The 24151-nt window shown below is 44.0% G+C and overlaps 1 protein-coding gene across 2 annotated transcripts; it reads right to left on the bottom strand.

Annotated features, from left to right (window-relative positions):
* Positions 1 to 13: 13 nt before the first annotated feature.
* On the bottom strand, positions 14 to 23647 carry utp20 (UTP20 small subunit processome component). Of its 2 annotated transcripts, none has more exons than XM_082509622.1 (61): positions 23398 to 23647; positions 23138 to 23218; positions 22976 to 23042; positions 22740 to 22872; positions 22463 to 22651; positions 22118 to 22199; positions 21580 to 21717; positions 21314 to 21469; positions 21085 to 21237; positions 20840 to 20974; positions 20630 to 20707; positions 20374 to 20552; positions 20128 to 20295; positions 19176 to 19264; positions 18665 to 18770; positions 18384 to 18534; positions 18165 to 18227; positions 17918 to 18085; positions 17146 to 17222; positions 16816 to 16895; positions 16442 to 16697; positions 16170 to 16352; positions 14894 to 14984; positions 14674 to 14759; positions 14028 to 14153; positions 13322 to 13488; positions 12671 to 12879; positions 12411 to 12554; positions 12243 to 12322; positions 11911 to 12146; positions 11225 to 11369; positions 11003 to 11090; positions 10697 to 10840; positions 9407 to 9460; positions 9106 to 9258; positions 8845 to 9000; positions 8594 to 8734; positions 8375 to 8512; positions 8135 to 8274; positions 7966 to 8048; positions 7584 to 7876; positions 7352 to 7491; positions 7090 to 7246; positions 6644 to 6742; positions 6362 to 6529; positions 5123 to 5289; positions 4854 to 5001; positions 4630 to 4746; positions 4369 to 4539; positions 4160 to 4291; positions 3965 to 4075; positions 3731 to 3880; positions 3418 to 3600; positions 2137 to 2268; positions 1918 to 2050; positions 1650 to 1831; positions 1469 to 1540; positions 1073 to 1360; positions 847 to 973; positions 597 to 742; positions 14 to 507 (listed from the first exon to the last, which is right to left on the bottom strand). In XM_082509622.1, the coding sequence occupies exons 1-61, from the start codon at positions 23446 to 23448 to the stop codon at positions 352 to 354; spliced, it is 8436 nt and encodes a 2811-aa protein (XP_082365748.1). In that variant the 5' UTR covers positions 23449 to 23647; the 3' UTR covers positions 14 to 351. The 2 variants fall into 2 exon arrangements, with proteins under 2 accessions (XP_082365748.1, XP_082365749.1); XM_082509623.1 differs by having other exon boundaries at positions 20128 to 20292.
* Between the last annotated feature and the right edge of the window lie 504 nt (positions 23648 to 24151).

The following is a 24151-nucleotide window of genomic DNA, read 5'->3' as shown; positions in this document are numbered from 1 at the left end:
ACATGACAATAAACAGATGGATCTTTTTTAATTACAAATACATGTACATTTAACTGCACGGGATAGAAATTGGGGCAAAACTGTAGCCTGTTCACAGCAAGAAGATATAAAATAGATTCCAGCTTTGCAATTCACATGAATGAGTGCTGCGCCGTGACGTGTAACAGACGTTAATTCTGGGTTTTTCCACAGCGTCCTTGCTCTGTACACACAGTCAAGCTTCTGTTTGGTCTTTTGTGTTAAGTTGAATCGGAAGCCCACAGGATTCTGGGTATACTCTTATCCATGCTTCCTTTTGAGTCTGTTCTGCATCAGCTGGCCTAGCTTTCATCCCCTCCTAGCGTCCTCGGCTCACTGCACCATGGCCAGGTCTTTGAGCGCGTGGCTTCGCTGCTTCTTGGCTTTATATCCAGGCCGGAGGAACTCGATCTTCCTCTTTTTGGCTTCGATTTTGTTCTTGTGCTTCTTCAGCTTCTTCTTTGCAGCGATGTCTGGGTTTGCGACCGCCTGCAGAGACCGGAGGAGAAATTGTGAGGACGATCGATGGCAAATTAAAGCTGTTTCTCGTGTGTGTCTCATTGCGATGTCTATCATACCTGCATGGCTCTGTGTTGTTTGCGTGCCGCTCGTCTCTGTGAGAATTCCTTCTGGACGGCAGAGAAGGCCAGGGAGAATCTCTCCAGGCCCACATGTTTCTTCATCAGCTCGATGAGCTCCTGAGCAAGGTTCTTCAGTGTGGGATCTGGATCAGAGATTAGGAGACAACAGGGGTCATTCGGTGTATCTAACACTTTTTGTCAGGATGGTTTTTTTTTATTCTTGGCAACACTGGTTCAGAGCAGTTACCCTGGTCTGCGTATGTGCTGTCCAGCTCTCTGTACAGTGGCGTGATTATTGTGGTCAAATACGGGGCGAGCCGTTCTTTCCCCAAGTCCATGGCCATTGCTCCCAGGAACTTAAACACGCACGTTCTCTGAGAGAAATCACAGTGAAGGACAAACAGTGTCACATTACGGGCACTTCAAATCATCACTGGGTTTAAAAAAAACAAGACAAGTGTTTCTAAGTTTACCTTGAGGGGAACTTTGGGAGCATATGCAGCTTCTCTCTTTGCCATCAGAGACAGCTTCTTCATCAGCCACAGCAGGGAAGGAGGCCTGTCTTCTTTGTCATCTTCTTCCTCCTCCTCCTCCTCTTCTTTTCCCTCTTCCTCTCTCTCCTCCTCTTCTTCATCTCCCTCATCACCATTCTCCATTTGCTCATCCTCTCCCTCTTTCTCTTCTTCCTGAGGAGTTATGATTTGGGACTCGGGGGAAATGAGGTAGATCACCTTGCCGACGAACAGCAAGTTCTTGATCACCTGTGGGTGAAGCAGAAGCGCCTCTGTTAGCCAAACACCTGTATGAGCTGATCTTTAAATGTATGAGGTGCAGGAAGGCAGGTGTGTGGCTCGGTGGGGTTTGCGCACCTGCTCTCCTGACGCCGTGTCCAGGTACTTGGACTGCAGCTGATAGCAAAAAGACAGCGCCAACTCTCTCATCTAGATTTCAGAAAACAAAGGGAAAGAAGATTTCATTTAAAATATAAGATGCAGAAATGAAGTCTGCTGCAAGAGGGGAAAAAAACAAAAACAAGCATCTTGGCTCTACCTTCTTATCCAGGTTGCAGGTGATAAAGTCGGTGGCTGCCAACTCTGATGAAGCATCTCCTTCGCCTCTCCAAACGGCGACCAGCTGCTCTGCCCGGTGAGCTGCAAACAGCTGGCCGAAAAGCTGTGAGGCCGTTAGCCACACCCAGCAGTGAGGGTACCGCAGGTGGGCTTCGATGTGACCTAAAATAAGGCAAAGACATGTTTTAATGAGCATGTGCAGAATGCATTTGTCAGTAACGGCGAGGTGATGCATGTGCGCTCTTTACCCCAGATGTTCCGGAGTGTGTCACTAGGCTTGCTGAGCTCCAGGAATCCACAGTGTTTGCTCAGCTTAGTGAGGAGAGTCAGATAACTGAAGAGCAGCCTGTCAGCTCCTTTCTCCTCCTGCTCCTCTTCGATCTGAAAGAGAAGGTTACAAATTAATCATTTATTCTGAACTCACTGCCTTCAATCGCACTTCTGCTCCTCCCTGTGTGATGACTCACATCTTCATAGTTGTCGGGGTCGATCTCCTTCTCCAGCAACGGCAGCAGGTCCTCCAGTCGACGGGAAAATTTCTCCTCCTCCACCTCCACGAACAGGCCGCATATCTGTGCCCCGAGACGCCGCAGGCTGACCTGGGAAGGAGAACATTTCTCAGTTTATACAAGGACAGATTTTGTAATAGGACCTTTAATATATGGAGGGCCAAAACTGCCAAATGTTGAATAAATAAATAATTGACACAAGACATAAGTGCATCAAGTTTGTTTTTCTGTTGAAGAAATGTAATCTTTCATGCAGCTTATTAATTTAATGTCACTATTTCCAAATGTAGCCACTACATGCACAATTAAACAAATTACATCAACCAGTCAGTTATGTAACCATCTCCTAACTGCTTATAGTAAATAAATGTGACCGATGAATGATTTATTGTGGATTTTGGCCCTTCATAAATTTTGACTAGTGCTGTTAGCGTTAATCTCGTTAATAGGACGTTAACGCCATAACCGCATTCACGAGGCAAATCCCCGTTAGCGAGTTAACGCGGATCACCGCATGCGAGGGCTAAATGGGGCGATCCGCGTTAACTCGCTAGCGGGGATTAGCCGCGTTAATAACGCTGACTGCACTAATTTTGACATTACTACACTATAAAATATAAACAAAACGTTAAAAATTATCTATTATAACGGTTCACTTTAACTAAAAAACAAGCAAACTGTAAAACTGTTCCCCTGCAAAAATCTATACAATCACGGGCCACTTTAGGTACACCGGCTCAACTTCTCATTAATTCAAATATCTAATCAGCCAATCACATGGCAGCAACTCCACATATTTGGGGATGTAGTCATGGTCAAGACAACCCGCTGAAATTCAAACTGAGCATGAGAATGGGGAGGAAAGATGATTTAAGTAACGTGGCGTGGTTATTGGTGCGAGAAGGGATGGTTTGAGTATTTCGGAAGCTGCTGGTCACACAACCACCGACAGGGTTTACAGAGAATAATCCGATAAACATAAAACATCCTGTTTCAGGAGAACGGCCAGAGTGCTTTGAACAGATGGGAAGGAAACAGTCACTCATAAAAACACAACCAAAATGCAAAAGAGCATTTCTGAACGCACATGTCTAACAATGAAGCAGATCGGTTACAGCAACTGAAGACCGCAGCGAGGGCCACTCCTCTCAGCTAAGAACTGGAAACTATTCCACCAAGAAATAAAGCACGTATGAAGAGCAAATGAGTTCCAAACCAGTAAAGCGTTTTTGTATGTACCTTTTCTGCATTCAGCCAAGTGCTGACAATGGAGAACAGCGTGTTCTGGTTGTTCGAGTCCAACTGTGTGAGCAGAGTCTTGATGGCCATGGCTGCCATCTTCTTGCACCGCGCCGAGTCATCGTTGACCACAACAAGAGCAAGCGGGGCAAAGAACAGAGCGCTGTGCCCCAAGAGAATTTTCTGAATGGGAGGGAGAGAAAAGAAGAAGCAATGTTTGACAACAGGACCGATGTTGTGAATGTGCAGTGCGGCTGGATTTCATTATCCTGCAGAGTATGCCGTTTCTATTATTTTGTATATTTTTACACACCTGAGGGAAAGTCTGGAAGATGTATGCCAGCATCTCCAGCACTGACTCCCTGCCCGTGTCTTGCTCATAGCGCAGCTGTGCCACCACAAACTCCAGGTGTAGTTTCAGCTTCTTCCCCAGCGGGTAGTCCAGCAGGTACTTCAGATAGATCTGCACCACATAAAAACATCATTTAGAAGCTGCACCTGAGAGTCTGCCAATGAGTCGGTGTGAAAGCAGAAAAGGAGTTTGTACCTGTCGACAGTGGATTCTGATCATAGCGTTGCTGCCAGTAACCGACAACTTGGCCACTTTTTTCATCACCTCCTCCATCTCGGGAACAACGAGCTTCCTGGACAGAATTGCCTGGAGTGTACACACACACACACACACGTAAGCACACCGCACATTACATTAGAAATGTTTCTGACTACAGCTCCACTGGTTTACCTTGAGCAGACCGAAGGCAGTAGCCTGGCGAGACTGGTCGTAGATGTCCTCCTCGGCGTATCCCAGAAGCACCTGCAGCTGCGTCTCAGAGATGCTGTTGGTTTTCACATTCTTCACCAGAACTGTCATGGCCTAGGAAAAAGAAAACATGTTACCTCATTCTCGATCATCTTTAAACCTCACTTTAAAGAGTACGATGCATTTTATACCTTGAAGCAGTTCTGGACCAGGTGGTAGTTCTCCCCGCGGGCGGCTCCAGCCTTGGAGTAATCCTTCAGCAGGACAAAGAGCTGCTTGGTCAGCTGCCCAGCGTTCTGCTCTACTGCTGGCAGAGGGAACTTTAACAGCCAAGTGAACGCTATCAGAGCCTCTGTGATCACCTGAGAGGGACACAAGCAGAGGTTGATGGAGGTTTATTTAAGCAATCCATGATAAACGAAATAAAAAGATGCCCAGGTAAGTGTTGGTACCTTGACATGCATGGAGTCGAGGCAGGTGAGCAACAAGTGCACAAAAGGATCCAGCATTTCCAGGACTGAGGGATCGGATGATGTCACTTTGGATTTCTTCAAACTCAGGTGGAGCAGCTGAGCATTAGACACGTGCACACATTAACACACATTTATTCCTTCTTGAGATAAAAGTACAGGGTGCCATGTTACAGAGATCATTCGTATTGTTGGAGAAAGCGCACCTTGAGGCCGGCATCCACCAGGATGTGCATGTTGGTGCGGCTGCTGACGGGAGCTTTCTGACCTCCTCTCTTTGGAGTGGGAGGCAGGAGCAGACAGCTGGGAGGGGGCAGTCTGGGATCTGGGGGAGGCTTAGCTGATGCTTTGTCCCTACAAGCAAACATGACATAGGCAGGAAATTGGACAAAATATTAGAAATAATTTATTGCACTCTGATATTAGACTGTGTGTGTGTGTGTGTGTGTGTGTGTGTGTGTGTGTGTGTGTGTACCAGTCTCTTTTTGTTAGAAGTGGCAGGCTCTGGCTGACAAGGCCATGGCTCAGCAGAAGGATGTCTTGCGAAGTCATGCCGCTGTTGACAAGCAGACCTGAGACCAGTCGCCGCAGTACTGCAGCCACCCGATTACACACCTTCAAACTCGATGTAGCCTCCAAGATCTGGTTTGAGAAAAATAAACGTTAGAATAAAAGTTATATACGTGCGTAATATACCCGTCACCAAATTTCACCAAAATTTGTATCGACAACGGCATTTTGTTCGACGTATGAATTTTGTTGTTAATAATTAACAATTTAGTTAAAAATGTTGTTGCTAACGAAAGAAAACATGGACTTAAAAATTAAGAAAGAAATACTATTAAGTAATGTTAAAGACGCTAGCTAGCTAAAACAGCTAACAAAATTTATTTATGTACAAGAGTTATATAAAACGGATGTGTATTAAATATATGGTTATATTTAATTCAATCCAGCAGCTAGTTAGCTAACTACCCTAGGTAGCTAACTAGCTGACAATTCAAGTATGTTAGATAGCATTTTTAATGAAGCTAAACTAGCCACACAGTAGGGCTGTTACTTCACTGATGTTAAGAAATGCTTTGCAATTTTTTGTAAACTCCATGTAAGTACTAGCTATGATTATTGTTTATATGTTTTTGTGTTTAAAGTTGTTACTTAATTACTTTGTTACTTAATAATAGATTTTAGAGATTTTAAAAGCTATAAGTTAAAAAGAAGAAAAAGAGCTCAGGTGATTTCATCCCGAAAACATTACTGGAGTGCAGATAAGTTATAACAGAAAACTAATTGTAAAAAAAAGTCATTATTAGAGGCCTTCACAAAGGGTATTTAGCTAGGCAGGTAACCTTGTGTTTGTACATTAATCAAAGTCTTAGTAAAGGCAAGAAACATGATTTATGTGATCAGTAGCGCCTGATTGCCAAATATTTCATGTCAATAAGTCTGCTGGAACCGAATGTAACCATCTTTATTTTTAGCTTTTTTATAATTATTGATTTTTAAAATATTTTTTTACATTTTATATTTGATAACCTGACAATCAGTCAATAATTCATTATTTGGCACATTTAGATGCATCTTCATCCTGTCAGGGTAATCTTAAAACTGACAAAAAACAAACAAAAAATCTTGTTGGCCACTTGGAAATATTATCTGCCACTGTGACTGATTACCAATTATCTTCTGTTTCTAAGTTCAAACCCCTCCTCACCTCCTTCAGGGGCAGTATGAGCTTGGTGATGCTCTCCTTGCTGCAGAATTGTGCCAGTAGCTCGTACGAGTCCATGCTCTTACTGTGGCGGGCCTCCATCAGCTTGGAAACGATACCCTTCACTTCCTTCTCCTCGGCGACCGTCCCAAACAGCTCGTTATTGAAGATCTGGTCAGTGGAGCAACAATAACAGAGAGGAGGAGAGTGTAATAGGGGGACAGAGATTAATATAAACACAAAAAAGTAAAAAGAAAAAATGTTCCTGAAAGACGTCAAGCTTACATCAATGAGCATGTTCATGCAGGGGTCCAGGTCTCCACTCTTTAGGGTTGGAGTGAGAGCTGAGAGCAGCTGGTACACTGTGAATGTTAACACGTGGAGCTGGATGGAGGAGGGACAAAAACAGACAAATATTAGGCTGATCAGGTTTGCCTCATGTCAACAAAGGTTTCTACTGTTATGACATCAACTGTAACATTAGATTATATTTCCTGTCTAGGGTTAGCTCAATTACATGTACTCATACAAGTCTGAGCATGCACATAAAAACATAACTGTCACGCTCTTTTATCACGTTTTACTTACTTGTACTTATGTTGGCATACTTCTACTTGAGGTACTCTTTTAAGCACATACTGCTGCATGATGCGTGCGCTATATTAAAGCTAAGGTGACCTGAAGCATTTATTGATGTTTGCAGGACTGCATTGTTGCGTGTGTGTTCCTACCTGGTATCCCTTGACCAGAACGCCTTGCATCTCTTTGAGCAGGTACTGCAGGTATCTGCAGCCTAAAGTCTCGATTATCTTCACCAGAGTTCCCCTTGCCACGTCACGGATCTCCTGGAAACGGTTCCTCAGCAGAACACAAATCTTGATCAGAATCCTGTAACAGAAGCAGAAATAATCAATCGGATGTCATATTACTGTCTAAGGTTTGAAATACACAGCAGATGATCTTTTTTGTGCTTATGGACACACGGCTGCGTACCCGGGGAGGTTGACCTCCATGACGTGCGGAGGCAGCGTCTGCATTAGTTTGACCATGGCGAAGGCGATTGGTATCCGCACCACCTCCTCGTCTTTCACATCCTTTGACTTCACTACCTTGTGCTCCTCGTCACGCTTCACCTGGAGGAAACCCACACATTATCACCAACACTCTGCTCCTGAAGGTTTTTAGAAAAACTACCAACACATCCACACGTTCGTGTGCATCGTACCTTTGCATTGAGACACTTGTGGAGACGGGGCAGGACGCTCTCATTAACAGTCTGATGGATCAAACCAATCAGAGACTCCAACTCCTCCGCGCTCTGCGGCAGTCCACTCACTGCCGTGGATAATTTAGGAGCTGCCTGCGCCTTGACTTTAGTGGCAGGAGCTTCCTCCATTTCCATGGTGACATCAGTGGAAGCATTACCATCGACTTCCATCGCTTCCTCATCGTCGCTCGCGTCAGATTCGTCATCCGCAGCTACGTTCTCGTCGTCTGCGTTGATTTCCACACTCCCAGCTTCCCAAAGACACACATTTATATTTCTTTACTTCATTTATTCATGTAGTTAGTCAAGAAAATTCATGTCACCCCCCAGAGCCGCTCACCCTCTCTGGCTTTGGCGGCTTCCATTTCTCTGCTGAGGGTCTGGTGGTCAAAATGGAAAGCCTCCAAGACTGTGACCAGCAAACTGGAGCAAGTAAAGCAGAACAACAGGTAGTGTAAAAAGAAAAGACAAAAAAGATATACTCAGATTACAAATATATGCAACCTTACCTGACAGCCAGTTTCTGTTCAGCCTGCGCTGTCTGCAGGATGTGGACGAACTGCTTGAGGTAGTAGAGGTATTTGGACCAGGTGAGCCTGCGACATACCGCGCCCACCACCTCCACCGATGCTGATATCATGTTCTCATGCTGCAGTATGGAAGGAGGAGAAAGAGGAAAGATTTTAGACACAAAGAAAAAGGAAAAAAATACGTCCTTAACTTTTAAAATGAAACCACAATCAAGTAACCTTCAGCATCTTTTCGTCCAGCAGGGCCGTCATGGCGTACGGCATGATGTAGTTCTGGAGGGAACGAGGCGTCAACAGCACCGTACCCTCGGTCAGCTGTTTGGCGAGCTTCCTCAGGGCACGACCCCGACGGTGGATCTGAACAGAGAGAAAAGGTGATCAGTGGGATAAAGGAGGAGGAGAAGGCAGAAGTGTGAGCTTTTGTGTTCCCTCTTTTACCTGGATGTGCTTCATATGCTCAAAGAAGTCAGACTCGGGGTCGCTGTAGTTGGCGAGCTGCACCAGGTCTCTAAACTCTTTCTTGGAAGGAAAGGTCTTCACCAGGCAGGCCAGTATGGTTGTATACTCATGCTGCACACTCTTGAAAGATAAAGAAGCACAACAGAGTGAGCAAGTGAGTTTAGTGGCTTCACAGCATCTGTGTCATTTGACAGAAACAAGAAAGCGGTAACCATAGTTACAGCTGTTACCTCCGTTTTGCTGCGGAGGCCCTTGTGCACAGCGTCCAGGATGATGTGTTGCACCACGTCCCTGTAGATCTGTTCTCCGGGCCCGACCGCTGCCAGCTGGGCGATCACTGCAGACAGACACAAGGTGGCGTTGTCTCCCAGTGACATGTCCCCGATCTGCATCGGAGGAGCGAGATGAGAATAGAAGCAAAACATCAGCCAATGAAATGTTTATCCTGAAGGTAAACAACTTCTAAAGTGTAACAGTGAATATTTATTTACCTCATAGGTGTGGAAACAATTGTGCATGACAGTGCTGATGTAGTCCAGGTCCAGAGTCTGCATGCCTTTAACTCGTCTGGTGGCGTCTTGGAACGCCGTCAGACGCACGTCAAAATGGATCTCATCCAAGTGTCGACTGTCAAACGCGTTCAGCTGCAAAGGTGAGCACAGGAAAAGCCCGTTAGCTGCTGCTCTTTGTATCGTGACCCAGACTGAACATGACGGCAGAGGTTACAGTTCAGACCTGTAGAAAAGTTGGACATTATTTCCTCTCTAATGTTCCTCATCACAGTCATCTCACCTTTGTTGCCAAGTCAGTGATGTATGTGAGTGAAGGGTCCAGATCCGACAGAGTCTGAGAACAGAGCAGCGCACAGGAGGAGTCAATTAAAAGGGCTACAAAAACTAATAACAACTTTCTTTTAACTGTTTTTTATAAGAACATTGGTTATTTGCTATTTTGGTTATTTTTCTTCATTTACACTGGCCATCGCAGGCCACATACAGCCCACCAGACTGGTCAAACTCCACTTTCTGTCAGTATACAAAAGCTTAACTACAAATTCGATCCCTGAGATATTTTATTATTAGAAAAAGAAGTGCAGTTTCAGCAGTACTTTCTACACAATGAAGGAATACCGGCTTAAACTGTAAGCAGTAAACATTTAAAATTACAGAAATCTATTACTGGATTACATTAGTGTAGTATGAATGGTTATGGGAAAGTTCTGTATCAGTAGAAAAATCTGCAAAACTTGTGAAAATACAGTTCAAAGTTCAAATTTGATTTCCCCCTTCACATTTTCCAGTGCCGGGCCACTTCTGGCCCCCAGGCCTTATGTTTCACACCATTGTTTTATGCTATTTTTGGACACCCAGTGTAACGACATACAATAATTCCCACAGCTAATGTTGTACAGGAGTGAACACATCTCTCTTTTTATTTTATGTGGCTTGATGCACTGTCACAGAACAGTTTAGCTAACATAAAGGATATTCAGTGCGGTGTAGCTAAGTGAAAACAAGAAGAAATTTAAAGACCTGCAGTTCCTTGAATGACCACTTGAGGCTGACTCTAAAAAACCAGTCAATCCCCATAGACTCTCATGATAAATTCACCAACTCACATGTCTGGTACAAAATTCTCAGTTCATAACAGCCGACAGGGTGTTGAATTTTTACATAATGCACCTCTTTCAACTAAGGCTTAAAATTAGGCCTAAATAGGGACAGAACGACAGGCGGGAGCCAACACATGGCCGCTATAGCAGCTAGCTAGCTAGGTGTGCAGTGAACTGGAAAAGTAGTCGAATTTTTATTTTATTTTTGCTGAGTATCATTTACTCTTAGCTGGTAACTTCAAATACAGTCATCCACCTCCCCCCGATATGAATAAGAATAAATAAATAAATAAAAATAACCCAAAGCCAAACACATTTCAACACAGTGGCTAACAGGACTGTGGTGGAGAAAATGGTGAGATTAAGTGCTCTGGCCTGCTTTGCATCTGTCCACAGGCTGATGGTTGATCTCACCATGCCTATATTATAAGTTCCAGACAGCATAACGCTGCATTAGTTCTCTGCTGTACCTTGAAGACGTTGGTGAGGGCCTGCCTTGGCAGCTTGTTGTGAATGATGGAGAAGAGTTTGCTGAGCGGCCGGAGGAAGGCGGAGGGCTTGTCACACTGTCTCAGCAGGTTCTGTATGGTGGCCAGGAGGTCGATTTCTGTCTCCTGAAACAAAGTTTATCTTGAGCGGAACTTCTCGAGCACACACCATAACACTGCAAAACTCTGGCTTTTATGTAAAAGTTTTTATAAATTAATTAATTAATTACTACAGATTGTTAAATGACTGTAATTTCAAGGTTCAACAAACTCAGTTGTAAGTCTTACTTGTGATTTGTTGCCTTTCTGGAGGTAAGGAAGCAGCAGGCTGATAAGCATCGAGCTCTGCTCCTTGCTGCTCACGAATCGGCTGACCCTGGCAGCGAGAGAGTAACACATCCTACTGTTAGCTGGGGAAGAGTCAACCGCGTGTATAACGATAACCACAACCACAATCATAATCATAACCTTTATCTCAACCCAAAATGAGTCACTTGACATTCAACTCACTTGGACAGGATGTTGAGCTCTTTGGCCACCTGTGCCCTGAACTTCTTCTTCTTGAGTCTGTCTGTGTTGCGTACAATTCCGCTGAAGTAGCGCAGCAGCGTGGGAATGTGAGGCAGCAGCAATCTGGAGCCTTGAGTAAGTGAATCTGGAGGATACAACATGTGCACGTTTAACGGTGATCAGCAGCAGAGGGAAATGAATCCTATTCTACATCCTAGAATGTAGCTAAGTCCAGTGGAGTGGTTGGGTTTAAACTAGATTAAAACTAACAATCCTCTTAAAAAAATTAGAATACTTTAAAATAAAATAATTAAACATATTAACCAAAAAATTGACTTAGCTACATTTTGGACCGTCTTTCCGGAATGCAGTAGCTAGCGAGCTGATCGGAGACTGTAACAGCCAATCAGAATTTTTGCCAGTCTGTGATTGGTTAGTTTTGTGGCAACAACTGAGCGAGAGGGGCTGTTATTGTGTGTGTATATGTGTGTATATGGATAATAGCAAACACTGAAATGCATTTCTTGCACGCGGAAATTAATTTTGTTTGCTCAAATTAAACTTTTCTTCACGCAAAATAATTTTCTCCTCAAAATGCAACATTTGTGCTTGCAAACTTTTTTTACATGCGCTCTGAATAGAAGCACAAAAATAACGCCATCAAATTCCTGTCACGATCTGCTAACCTGCTGCGATGAGAGCTCCCTCTGCAGGCTGTGGAAACACACAGCCGTTGACACTGAGCTCCGTCTCAGTTTCTGAGGCAACAAAGTCTGCAGCTGTTGCCAAATACTCGGCTATGTCCATTACTACTGCGATGGTTGCTGGAGATACTTTCTTAGCTGAGAGGAGGGCGAAGACATTTAGAAGGATGTCGCACTCTGGGTGGTCCGGCTTCTGCTTGGCAAGGAGGGGGAAGTACCTGAGACGGTAAAAAAAATATATCTTTGAGCACGCTTTACTAAGCCTGGATGAAGCTTTCAGCCGACACTCAGAAACATTTGTGAAGGATGCTGACCTGGCATCTTTGGACCACACATGGATAAGTTTCAGCAGAGGGGTGGGGGAGTAGGTGCTCTCTGCTGGGAGACGGCGCACCTGCATATAAAAAACAAATTTAAACTCATCAGAAAGCCGGGACAAAGTAAAGAAATACTCAGTAAGAATACAAAAATCTTTCTCTGACCTGAGGCCAGACCGCTGCCTCAAAGACAGCATCAATCTCATCCGGCCTGAAGCTGTAGGTGTCGAAGCAATTGAAGAAGTCCAGGATCCTCAGGATCCCGAGTCTCCTCAGGTTCTTCAGAGGATTGACGCAGCCTGCTCGCAGCTGAGGAAGCAGATACGAACTTCTTTATTTTTATGTTTTACAGAAAGTAATAAGGACTGTTAAAAAGTGTTAGGACTATTAAACAACTTCAACCCTGAAAGAATAATTCTGATTACCTGTTCTCTCTGGTCCAAAATGGTGGACACGGATGCTGTGACACACACTAGGATCTGCAGCACTTTGGGCAGGTAGACGTGGATGAGGTGGCCCAGTTTCTGGATCACCACATTTATAGTGTTCAGCAGGCTGTGAAGACGGCCCAGCGGCAGGACAGCACACAGGTCGGTCTCTGCTACCGCCCTCTGAACTGCAGCCAGACATGAACCTGAGGACACAGGAGGAGGAAACGATGAATGAAATATTGGTTTGCAGCTCTCTGCGAGTGCCTGTTGTACCCAAATAGTCTGTGGAAGCACTTTGCTAGATGATCTCGCTTGGATTATCTGATAATGTGCAACAATGTTGTCCAATATTACTTCGGGCTCTCAACAAAACTACATGGCATCTGTTTCTAATAAAGCCTTAAAAGTCGAGCATCTGTTGCCGTTCTACAAACATAGAAAATGTATATATAAACTGTAAATAGATGCAGGCACTCTGCAACCTTCCTTTTATGTAGGAATGCACCAGTTGAATCAAGTCCCTCACTACAAAGCGATGCGTTGCAGACAAGATGCACATTTTACCACAAACTGACTCGGATTAATTGCTACCCGTTGACACTCTGTCTGTTTTTATAAATTACTTGTGACGTTTTCATATCCTACCTTGGCAGTGATGGCTGACTGACTCAAAAAGCAGGTCAATGAACATCTCCAGCTCCTCAGCCTGACATCCTGCCAGGAAGCGTAGAATGATGGAGGACCGGTAGGTAGCGCTCGCCTTCCCCTGAAACTTGCTGCCTGCTTTGGAGCGCAGACGACCAAACAGGATCCTGCGTCGTACACAACACAACACTGAGCTGTACAAACTTACGATAAAATACGGGATTATCTGAAAGAAATTTTCCCCTTAAAGCCAAAATAAATGTAGAAATGAAAGTTAAAGGTAGTAAAAATGTTTTACTACTTCTCCACAAATCCACAGCATGAAGCTGTGATCATACTGATTTATGTAAAACACTGGACGGATGTAATGCAGAACAAGAAGCTTGTTCCCTGTAATTGCTATCAGACGCACTATTAAAAAAGCAAAACACAGAAGAAATGTTCAGTAACTGGAGGTTATCAGACCAACAGCCAGAATCTGAACAAAAGCAACATCCTCTTTTTCTCGAGGACACCAGAGTTCATCTATGAACTAAAAACGCAATATGTAACCTTATTTAACAACCAAGTAAAAATACTGTGCAAGAGTCAGAAGTTTTGGGCAAAACACCTTCTCTTTGTTGTTGTTGTGTGGTAAATTAAAATGATGATATTGCTCATGCATGCTTATGCTGCCTCTACCTTTACAGTGGAACTTGTACAGTACCTCATGAGCAGCGGTATAAGTTTGCCTCTGTGGGAAGCATCAACCACTCCGGTCTCCTCAGAGATGTTGAAATGGACGATTTCCTCTTTGAAGTGTTTGTCATCCAATAGCCTCTCAAGATTCTCCCTGAAAAAATGCAAACACACACACGCAGGTCTAATCACTCTGTAAAGGTGTTGCAGAACCTTTGCTAAAATATCTTCTCCATATTGTAATAAGTTTCATAAGCACAAACAATACATGTGTCATATGAAAGAATAAGAATTCCATCTACAAAATAATGTAATTAAGACTCTGAAAGCAGCTCAGTGTGTCAGGCTGATCCTGAACAAAGCAACACACACACACACACACGTGTCTGTAATGCTAACGGCCCCTGGATCAGACCGTCTGTCTGCAGCTTGGCTGAATGTGTGGTAAATGGATATCTTGATAACAGACAGCAGAGAACATAATGTCAGACAGAAACAGCACGGAGGTGGAACTCAGCATTCCTACATCTGTAACCACAGAGGGCTGATGATAAGAGCCTTAACAATAAAACCACTGAAGAAGAGACGGAGGGAGAGAGAGCTGCTGCCAAAGAGAAATTGCACTGTAATCACGTCCTCTCCGTCTCCTGAGGTGATTAAGGTAGTTTCCTTACTTGTACGGAACTATGTTGGGGTCCTTGTACGTGATGACACACTCCAGGGCCACTTGCTGAATCTGCTGATCCTGATGGGTGAGCAGCTGAACAACAGATAGATAAGAGAAGAAATCTGTGATACAACTGCAAGAAAATAGCAACTGCCTCAAAAATGACTCGAGTAAGGGAACAACTCGTATGTTTTAAGGACAGGGTGTGCTACAGACTTGGGCACTACCTGATTATAGAGCTCACGGAGGCTGCTTTCCAGATAGAGAGCTCGAGGGTTGGTGAACTTGGCAAATACTTTCAGATGAGCGATGAGCTGTCTGAGAAACAAAAGACAAATTCAGTTCATTATGTTCTTCTACTTACTGTACAATACACTAGAATTATATTATAGTTATATCAAAGTTTTATTTAAAAAATGAAAGTTTTCTGGTACATATAAGTTGATGAACATACTTCATACCGTGTACATTATAACATACCATAATAGACCCATTTCTGTAATATACTCACATATCTTTATTATTGCTAATATATATTGTAATATATCTATATCACTAAAGCACTTCTGGATGGATGCAAACTGCATTTCGTTGCACTGTACCTGTGCATGTGCAATGACAATAAAGTTGAATTCTATTCTATTCTATGAAGTCTTTATTTAATTCTGCACACTGGGTAAAAACTACCCCCATGCCCAAGCACTTGCAACACATGGCCGCCCCTCCCTGAGTCTGCTGGAGGCTCTTTCCTGTTAAAAGCGAGTTTTTCCTTCCCACTGTCACCTAGTACTTGTTCATAGGGGGGAAGTGTGATTGCTGGGGTTTTCTCTCTATTATTGTAGAGTCTAAAGCCCCAGATGGCAACTGTTTTTGTGATTTGGAATTATAAAAATAAAGCTGAATTAAATTGAACTGGTAACCCATAGAGCTAAAAAAAAAAAAAAGAAAAAAGAAAAAAAAAAGAAATTGTGGCAAAAGCTGCAGTTCCCTGATTGGCCACTTGAGGCTGAATCCAAAAGAGACTCGATCCACATAGACTTCCATGGTAAAATGCCAAACGTCAAAGCAGAAATAACATCTGATAAAGGTTTGGTGCAAACACATTTTTGGTCTCTTGGTCACTTTTAACCCCATAAAACCTGGAGAGAAATGTATTTTTATAACTTGCTCTTTTAAACCACATCAAGGTGAAATCTAGGAGAGTGGTCTCTAATAACAAGGAACTTAGGTGGCTTTTTGGGAGATATTTTTAGACAATTATCCAACAAATAAATTGAATGCTGTGCAGTTAAATACCTTAAACACACTTTACATGAAGTCTAAAGTGAAAATGGAAACCAGACATGACACTAGTAACTACAAATAATAAAGCAGCTATCGCTTTGACATCAGAGCAATAACGTGGGTAAAACAATTATGGTAAAATCAAAAACAGCTTGCAAATCAGAACCCTGAAAACAACGTCATCGCTTTGAGGACAGCAGTATTACAAATATTTCTTACTTGGCCGTTGCTCTTCTTGGAAGGGACTTCCTCAGCTGTTTGCTTCCTTCCTCTGCCTCCTCCTCCTCTTCCCCTTTTTCCATGTGCTCAGTCATCCCTGATTTATCCTCCAGGGCAGCATCGCTTCTCTTCCTCAGGTCCTGAGTGGGCGCCACCAGCAGGTCTGTGAGATAAAACTCATTCCTGCAAACAAGCGCCGAGTTTAAGATCAGATAACAGAACATATTCTTATGATGGAATTTAAGGAAAATGGTCAATCAGCTGACACTGACCTGATAAACCTGAGCAGCAGCGGGGTCAGTTCCCGGCTGCGTGGCTCCACTCTGTCGGTAAACTGGGCCATAGCGCGCCACAGTAAACTGCGGAAGTTAGTGAAGTCTGTCCTTTCACTGGGGTCGGAGGCCAATTTCAGCTGCTCTAGGAAAAGAGTCCCCACATCCCCGCTTTCAATGACATCACAGCCTGGCTCGCTCTGAACACTGAGCTTTTCTTCATCATCATCGTCTTCTTCTTCTTCCAATTCCTTCTCTGTTACATGCAGAAAGCAGAATTCCCTTTTAACGTGTTTTTGGCAGTTCAAGGGATTCATAGGTAAATAAATGCCATTATAATTACATGCTGTGACACAAGTACCAAACAGCCTTACCTGCCAGCCCGGCCACCATCTCCAGATGTTCATGGTACACCATCCAGAAGTCCTTGTTGTCCATGCCTCTGGCATGGCTCCTGCAACGAGGAAAGACAGAAACCCATTTACGCCAAATGTTTTCCATGGATACCTCAAAGTGTCAATGTAGTTTTAAAGGAAATGCAGACAAATGTCTGTAATTTGACAGAAAGGCCAGCTTAGAGCAAATCCCCAGCATTCGATAGCAGCATACTCATTTAGAAAGGCCCAAGTAACAAGACTGGAGCATAGATGATGGAACGTACATGGTTCTTGAAGTATAAACAAGCGTGATTATTTTACACTCACACAATAAGTTCAATGACTGGGTCCCACAGTGGCCTGAAGTTCACAAACAGCATTGCAATGAGGTACCGCAGAGGAACCTGAAGTCAAACAAGAGGAAGGTTATCCACCCAAGCATCTAAAAATAAACGGGACTCGTATAACTTCTCTGTAACTACATTATACGGTGGCTCTGAGAGGCCAAACGGACTGCAACTTAAGAAAACACCAGCAATAAGATAAACGCTGCAAAAGCACACAAAACACAGCGGAAACAGGAAAAAAGAAAACAGAAATAGAAAAAACTGTTTTCCAAAAGCACAAGGGAAGTGTTTCTGGGGAGACAATAATCTGACGGACCAGTTGCAGGAACCAAAACATGCTAGGTAAGTGTGTTTTAATCACATCATTCACATAATGCTGATGATGGATTTTTAGGCTAATAGTTAGGCTAACACACTTGCCTCTCATCTTTACTTTGCTCATAAAACCGATGAATCCTCTACAACTGGTCCGTCAGGGTTACTGTCTCCCCAGAAACACTTCCCTTGTGCTTTTGGAAAACTGTTTTTTCCTATTTCCGTTGTGTTTTTGTGCTTTTGCAGCGTTTATCTTATTGCTGGTGTTTCTTAAGTTGCGGCCCATTTGGCCTCTCAGGGCCACCGTAACATTATTATATATGCCAACATACTGTATTTATACTCTCTGCAACAATAAAAAAAAAAACTTATCACATGATAAAGAACACGCATCATTATTCATCCTGTCATGCTTTCATCACTGCTCTTCTCCACACCTGCTGGATGGTGCCAGGAGGTCCGCGGGGCAGGCTGCGCGGCACCAGGTCGTGTCTCAGCTTCCGGAGGTGAAGCAGCTTCTCTCTGTAGTCGTGCACTGAAGCCGGCACCAACTGCGCCTGCAGACACACTGCGAACACCGACTGCACCTCCACATTATCCTCACCCTGGACGAAGACAGTCGAACAACATTTCCAATAACTCCAAACTTTAAATGTGTTTAATGAGAATCTGCGGGTGTTGTACCTCAGTCTGTGGAGGGAGCTCTGCATCGAACTGAGAGAAGAGCCTCAGAGTCAGCAGACGAATCTGAATTTTAAAAAAAGAACAAAACTGTGTTTAAATATGTCTGTTTTCACCAACACCCAAACCACCAGCGCCTTCAGGTTGTGAGATATCTTAACTTTAAGGGGGGAAAATTTGGTCTTTAAACTATTCTGAAATGTCCCGTGATCTGGCACAAACCTTAGAAATGTTGGACGAGAGGTTGCAGTACAGCATCTGGTAGAGTTCAAGCAAGGCATTGTGGGATAGGTGCTCTGAAACCCCACTGAGTGACAGACGGGTGTAGTACAAGTCTGCTAGCAGCAGAGCTGACAGGTCTGTGGGAAATTTCCTGTGACAATCACGACGACAGCGGTTACAGGTTGTTGAAAGGTGTTTTGATCTGATGCAATAGATGGAAACTCATTCGGCAACAGAGAAAGGGTGCTAAATGTGTTTTAGGTCGCACACGCAGAGCTTACTGTAGGATCGAGTTGACTTTTTCCACCGTGACCAGTGAGAGAAGCTGGGCAGAGCTGTCCAGAGACAGGAGGCAGCTCAGGGCTTGCCTGGCTACGAACAGAGCAGCTGGAGAGAGGACAGGAAAGAAAGGAGTCACTCAATTTGCAATTTTAAAAAAATCATTGTTCACTTTTTCACCCCTCACCAGTTTTGGGGAAAACCTCATTAAATTTTGGGAGATTAAATATATAAAGTATTTTAATTTTTTCCTTCATTTAATCTGTTTTTGTTTTGGTGCCCAAATTTAGGGTTGTAGAAATCCCAGACATGAAGTTTAAGGTTAACTCAGACTTTTAAAAAATAACTAAAATCACAACCAGTCATTCTAACTTGTTGGTAAATGATTAATTCCAGTCCTTATTTTATTTGCTCTGGATGTACTTGTTAATTACCCCACTGAGCCGTATGAAACTGCAACCAAATGAAAACATTTGTGTTAATAAAAAACCAACCACACAAATAATCACAAACCTTTCCCTAGTTTCTCTGCCTCGATCTCACACAGGAGGCGGTTTAGGAAAGCTGTCACATCAGGTACGACAGCGGCTGGAGCCAGAGGCCTGAAGCAAAAGAGTGTAAATATTAACATTTAACATGTTTCTCTCTTTTTTTGCCTGTGTATGAATACACTGTAAGCTGACAAAGAAAAAACTGAAACTTTCCCCAACTCTCTGGGTCAGGGGCCCCCAACGCCGACTAAATCTTCTTGTTTTTTGGTACTGGTTTTATTTTGTTATATTTATCTGCGACACCTTAAAGGCCGGTTCGTGAAAATACTGACGGACATAAACTGGTCCGTGGCGCAAAAAAGGTGGGGACCGCTGCTCTGGGTTGCCTCTGAGGTGTGGTCGGTTTTTATTTTAAGCACTCGGGTCGGGTTTGCCATGAAAATCCAGAGGAAGTGATGGATCCCTGGCTCCTGAATGCCTCACTTCTGCTCCCTGGCAGCAGCAACTTTGAGCCACAACTAGTAAAGTTAGCTCACAGCAACCTTTGTCCAAACTACAGGCTCCCAGCACAAAAGCCAGACAGAAGCCAGTTTTACGCATTGAACAGACAGGAGAAAAAGGAATGTATGAAACTACAATGCAGGACCAAAACTAATCCTCTCCAGGCATCTTCTCTGGATGTTGGCTGCCTTTTGTTTTGTTCTCGGTTAAGATGACTTAAACAACGTTGAGCTTCGAGCTCCAGGGGAGGCCAATCCATGACTGATGTGCTTCTGTGTTCATATTTCTATCAATTTTGACAAGATCCCAACAGCACTGGCTGACAAAAGCCCCAAACCATGACAGAGCCTCTAAGACGCTTTACAAATGCCTGTAGACACTCACTGTTGTAGCTCTCTCCTGACCACCTCCTCATTTTGACCAATGCTGTTGCACACGTGACCAAAAGGAGTCTGCCTGCAGGGAGGAGTTACCTGAGATGAGGCAGCAGTACAAGTGCAGCCCACGGCAGCGAGAGGTTACTGACAGGTTGGTCCGGCTCATCGGGAATTTTGATCATTGACAGCACCAGCTCAGGCACAGCTAGTGTCTCTGACTCCGCATGGCTCCGCTGAATTTCCTCCTTCCTGCTAAACACTCTGCTGGAGGAGAAAACAGATTTACCTCGTGGAAAATGACACGACAACAGTAGAAAATAACATTTCACCGTAGAATCTCACCCTGTTGTCTGACCGGTGAAAAGCAGTGGGTAGGTTTCAAAGGCCATGGAGCCATCTGTGGGGGGCGGAGCTTTAGCGAGGATGAGACTGACCAGCACATCCAGGCTGCTGTGGTGAGAGAGGGCATCACCTTGGTTGAACAGCCCTGTGGTGAAGCGCAGCAGGGTGGGGAGGAAGAGCTGGAGGACAGCAGAGGAGGAAGCCAGTTAGTCCGCGAGATTTAAAAGAAACAGAGGAAAATAAAAAGTGAACTCACCTGCTCAAACTGTTTCATGGTGAACATCTCTTTGGTGAACTCCAGAATCAGATCGTGCCCCACAGTGCTCCGAAATATCTAATAAAGAAGATTTCCAGAAAGTCTGCACGTAAGCAACGGGCAACTTTCTCTTTCTGGTCGTGTTTATAATGCAGTCCTTACGCACACTGTGACACCAGACGCAAAAAACCCATCTTTACATGCACAAACCTTTTGCACAGTCTCTTGGATGAGTGAGTTTGGCAGGTTGACGTTCTCCCCGAGGAGCAGAGAGGATGTGATCTGGAGAAGAAGACGGGAGCAGGAAGCTGACAGAGACGAGCTCTGAATCAGCCTCAACACCGTCTGCGAGGACGAGATCGTACCATGAGACGCCACCTTCATATGCCCGCACATAATCCATGGAATTTCTCGCATTTCTATATATAATTCAATCTCTTAGATTCTCCTCTCACCTGGCAGACAGACTCCGGTTTGGTAATCTTGGCTCCACCCTTGTGGGATGCCAGGGTGTGCAGAATGAACAGAAGGCTCTCCAGCTGCTCTGTTGCCGGGTCTGCGTCTTTCCCCTTTGCCTCCATAATATCCAGCACCTCCGACATGCTGGCCTTAAGAAGAGGACACGGCGCCATCAAAACACGTGAAAAAGGCGCAGAAAAGACACAAAATAGAGTCCAGCCTTACCTGGAGGGACTCCCACAAAACCAGCATGTGTTCTCTGTCCACGTGATCGGCTGCTGCCTGGGCCATGTGATCCAGAGCGTCCCTAACAGAGGTCCACGGGAGAGAGACTCCACGGCTCATTGTTGGGCCAAGCTTACGCAATGCCACAGAGAAAGCCTGGAAAGATAAAAAGGTTGCTTAACACATCAGGTTATATAAACAACACCTAAAAGTGCTTAATTCAACCTAAGTGACGTCCATCCCGCGCAGTCACTCTGTTAACTCACATTAGCAGCACAGGAGTGGAACATGTTTCGCACTCCTTTGCACATCTCAAACAGCAGCTGGCCCGTTCCCTCCACCTTCTCAGGGTGCTCCTCTAGGTCGGAGAACACGTGGGTGAGCAGAGCATCGAGATCTGGAACCTGCAGACAAAGTGATACACCAGTTCATCGGGGAAAACGACAACAAATAAAGAAATACAGTAGAAGGAAAGAAACTGCTACAAGCTCAGGAGTTAGCGCAGGTCATCGGTAATCAGAAGTTTGGCAGCTCGATCCCTGGATGCTCCAGTCTGCATGCCAACCTATCCTTGGGAAAGATGCTAACCCAAGTCCCTCCCAACAAGTACATCGGCGTGTGAATGTGTGTGAGTGTTAGATAAAGGTGCACTTAGAGGTAGAAATAAGTGCTGAGTGGACAGGAGAAAAGCGCTGTACAAGAACCGTCTATAATAATAGAAGATGTTCAATGGAAATGTATCGCAGCAGATGACAAGTAAATCAAAAGTGACAAGAAGTGGAGACATGAACCCAAATCACCAACCTTTCGCATCAAAAAGGAGAAGCTTTCTGCTGCAAACATGCGGATGTGCTCCTTCTTGTGTGCCAGCAGGCTGCTATACAAACTGTGGGGTGGAAAGAGGTTTCACATTTAACCATCATATGTGCATCTGATCTCTAGTAACACAAGTAACCTGCGAAGGATGCAGAAGGAAAACCAGAGCACTTCTAGGGTCAAATTACAAAGCATACACCCATTTTCACCCACTTTGCTTCCCAAAACTAGCTCCTTAGGTCGTTTTAAGTCTTAAAAATAGATTCCTGATTATCTCAAATTTCATTAAAAAATAAAAATCACTCGCCCCTCTGACTTTATGTAATGCCTCACCTGTAGATATTGGTCATGTCCTTCACCATAAGCCTCCACAGGTACTTGTAGAGGTAGGAGAGGCAGGTGAAACTCCACTCCAGGAGCTCTGTGTCCTTTGTGTCCAGCAGTGAGGTGATCAGAAGGAAGAAATCTGGGAAGTGGGGGTAAAAGTCGGTCTGCAGGTCTCTGGCCAGCTGCACCACGAGGCTGGAGGAAGAAATTAGGCGCTTAGATTGCAGCCTGATGATTCTATGCAAGCCTACAGCTACAAAAAATAACATAAAATACTTCTTACTCTAGCAGGGGTTGGTAGGCCAGACTGTTTTGGACGGCCAGGTGGGTTTTCAGAGATTCTACGATGGACTTCTGATGGAAAACCAGCATGTTGAATGACTGGCTCTTGTTGGAAACCTCTTTCAGAAACGTGGCTGTGAAGGAAAAGTATTAGCTTTGTGTGCAAATCTCTTCAATAAAATACTAACACACAAGCTCCCCCTGAGTATGGGATACTTCATGTTTCCTTATACATACTGAAATGTTCTGTCAAGTTGAGGTCCCTCCATTTTGTCAGTCCTTCAGAGAAGTATGTTTCTACTTCCTGCAAAGAGAGCAAAACAGTCCTCACCAGTAAGACACAGATGAATGGATGAGAGTGGTGTTCGTAATAAGAAGCGGAACATTTTGATTCCAAACCTCAGCGTAAGATCCAGTTCTGTCAATGCGATGGATCACGTTGATGTTGACGTTGGCGAGTCTTTCAGCAAATGTGAGAAACTTAAAAAAGACAAAAACAAACAAACAAACAAAACAAACCCAGATCACATGACTTTAAACGTGCTGCAGATGGTACACAAATTATTCTAAATGTGACAGAGTCATACCAAACTAGCTTTTCCCCAGCTCTGTCTTTGCTGCTGTACTATTAACACGCCGCAGTGTTTGTGGGCTCTTACCCTGAAGGTGTTCTCAGATTTGTGATACGAAGACTTGGATTTGATCTTCATCTTGGCCTCGTCGCTTGATAAGAAAAGAGCGGATTTCCAGAGATCTGTGTGCGGCTTAAAAGACTCATGAAAACTGCACTTTGTTTTTCTTTCTTTCTTTTAGCTAATGTTACAACTGTTTACACACACGCCGACAACAGGAGGCAGCCATGCTGAGCAAAGAATTATGGGAAGTTTTCCTCTCTCCGCGTGGTTAGACCGAAGACAAGCTAAAAGGCGAGAGAAGTAACCCATAGTTACTTCCGGTTTCGTTTGTGCTCTCTCGTCTCTCTGCTTCTCAAGTTATTTAGGTTCTAAATGCACAAAAAAAGAACAAATAAGGATTTTTTTAGACTTTGTTAGACATGCCAGAATAGACTTCGACACAAAGAAAACAATAGTAAAGCAGTATTTATCTGAAATAATTTAACTGAAACCTGCCTGAAATCGTTCTACGGAGCGCCACTGGGTCCAAATCATATGACCATATCCCGATTACCTACATTTAACAAGGACAACAGAGTTTGGTGTCCACTAAACTTTCACATTATTGTAAGCGTTATGGGTTATGTTTCATTTAAAGGTTTAATTGACTGGAGAAAAAATATTTATGGTGGATGCAACATTTTTATTTCATAAAGGACATCATCATATCTGCCCATCCATCCAAATAAGACGTGACCAGACTGGTAAACGTGCCACTCAAGCAACTATTCACACTAAT

This window comes from Aulonocara stuartgranti, assembly GCF_965226115.1.
Source record: "Aulonocara stuartgranti genome assembly, chromosome: 17".
NCBI classification, from domain to species: domain Eukaryota; kingdom Metazoa; phylum Chordata; class Actinopteri; order Cichliformes; family Cichlidae; genus Aulonocara; species Aulonocara stuartgranti.
This window is presented reverse-complemented; position numbering and strand designations above follow the sequence as displayed.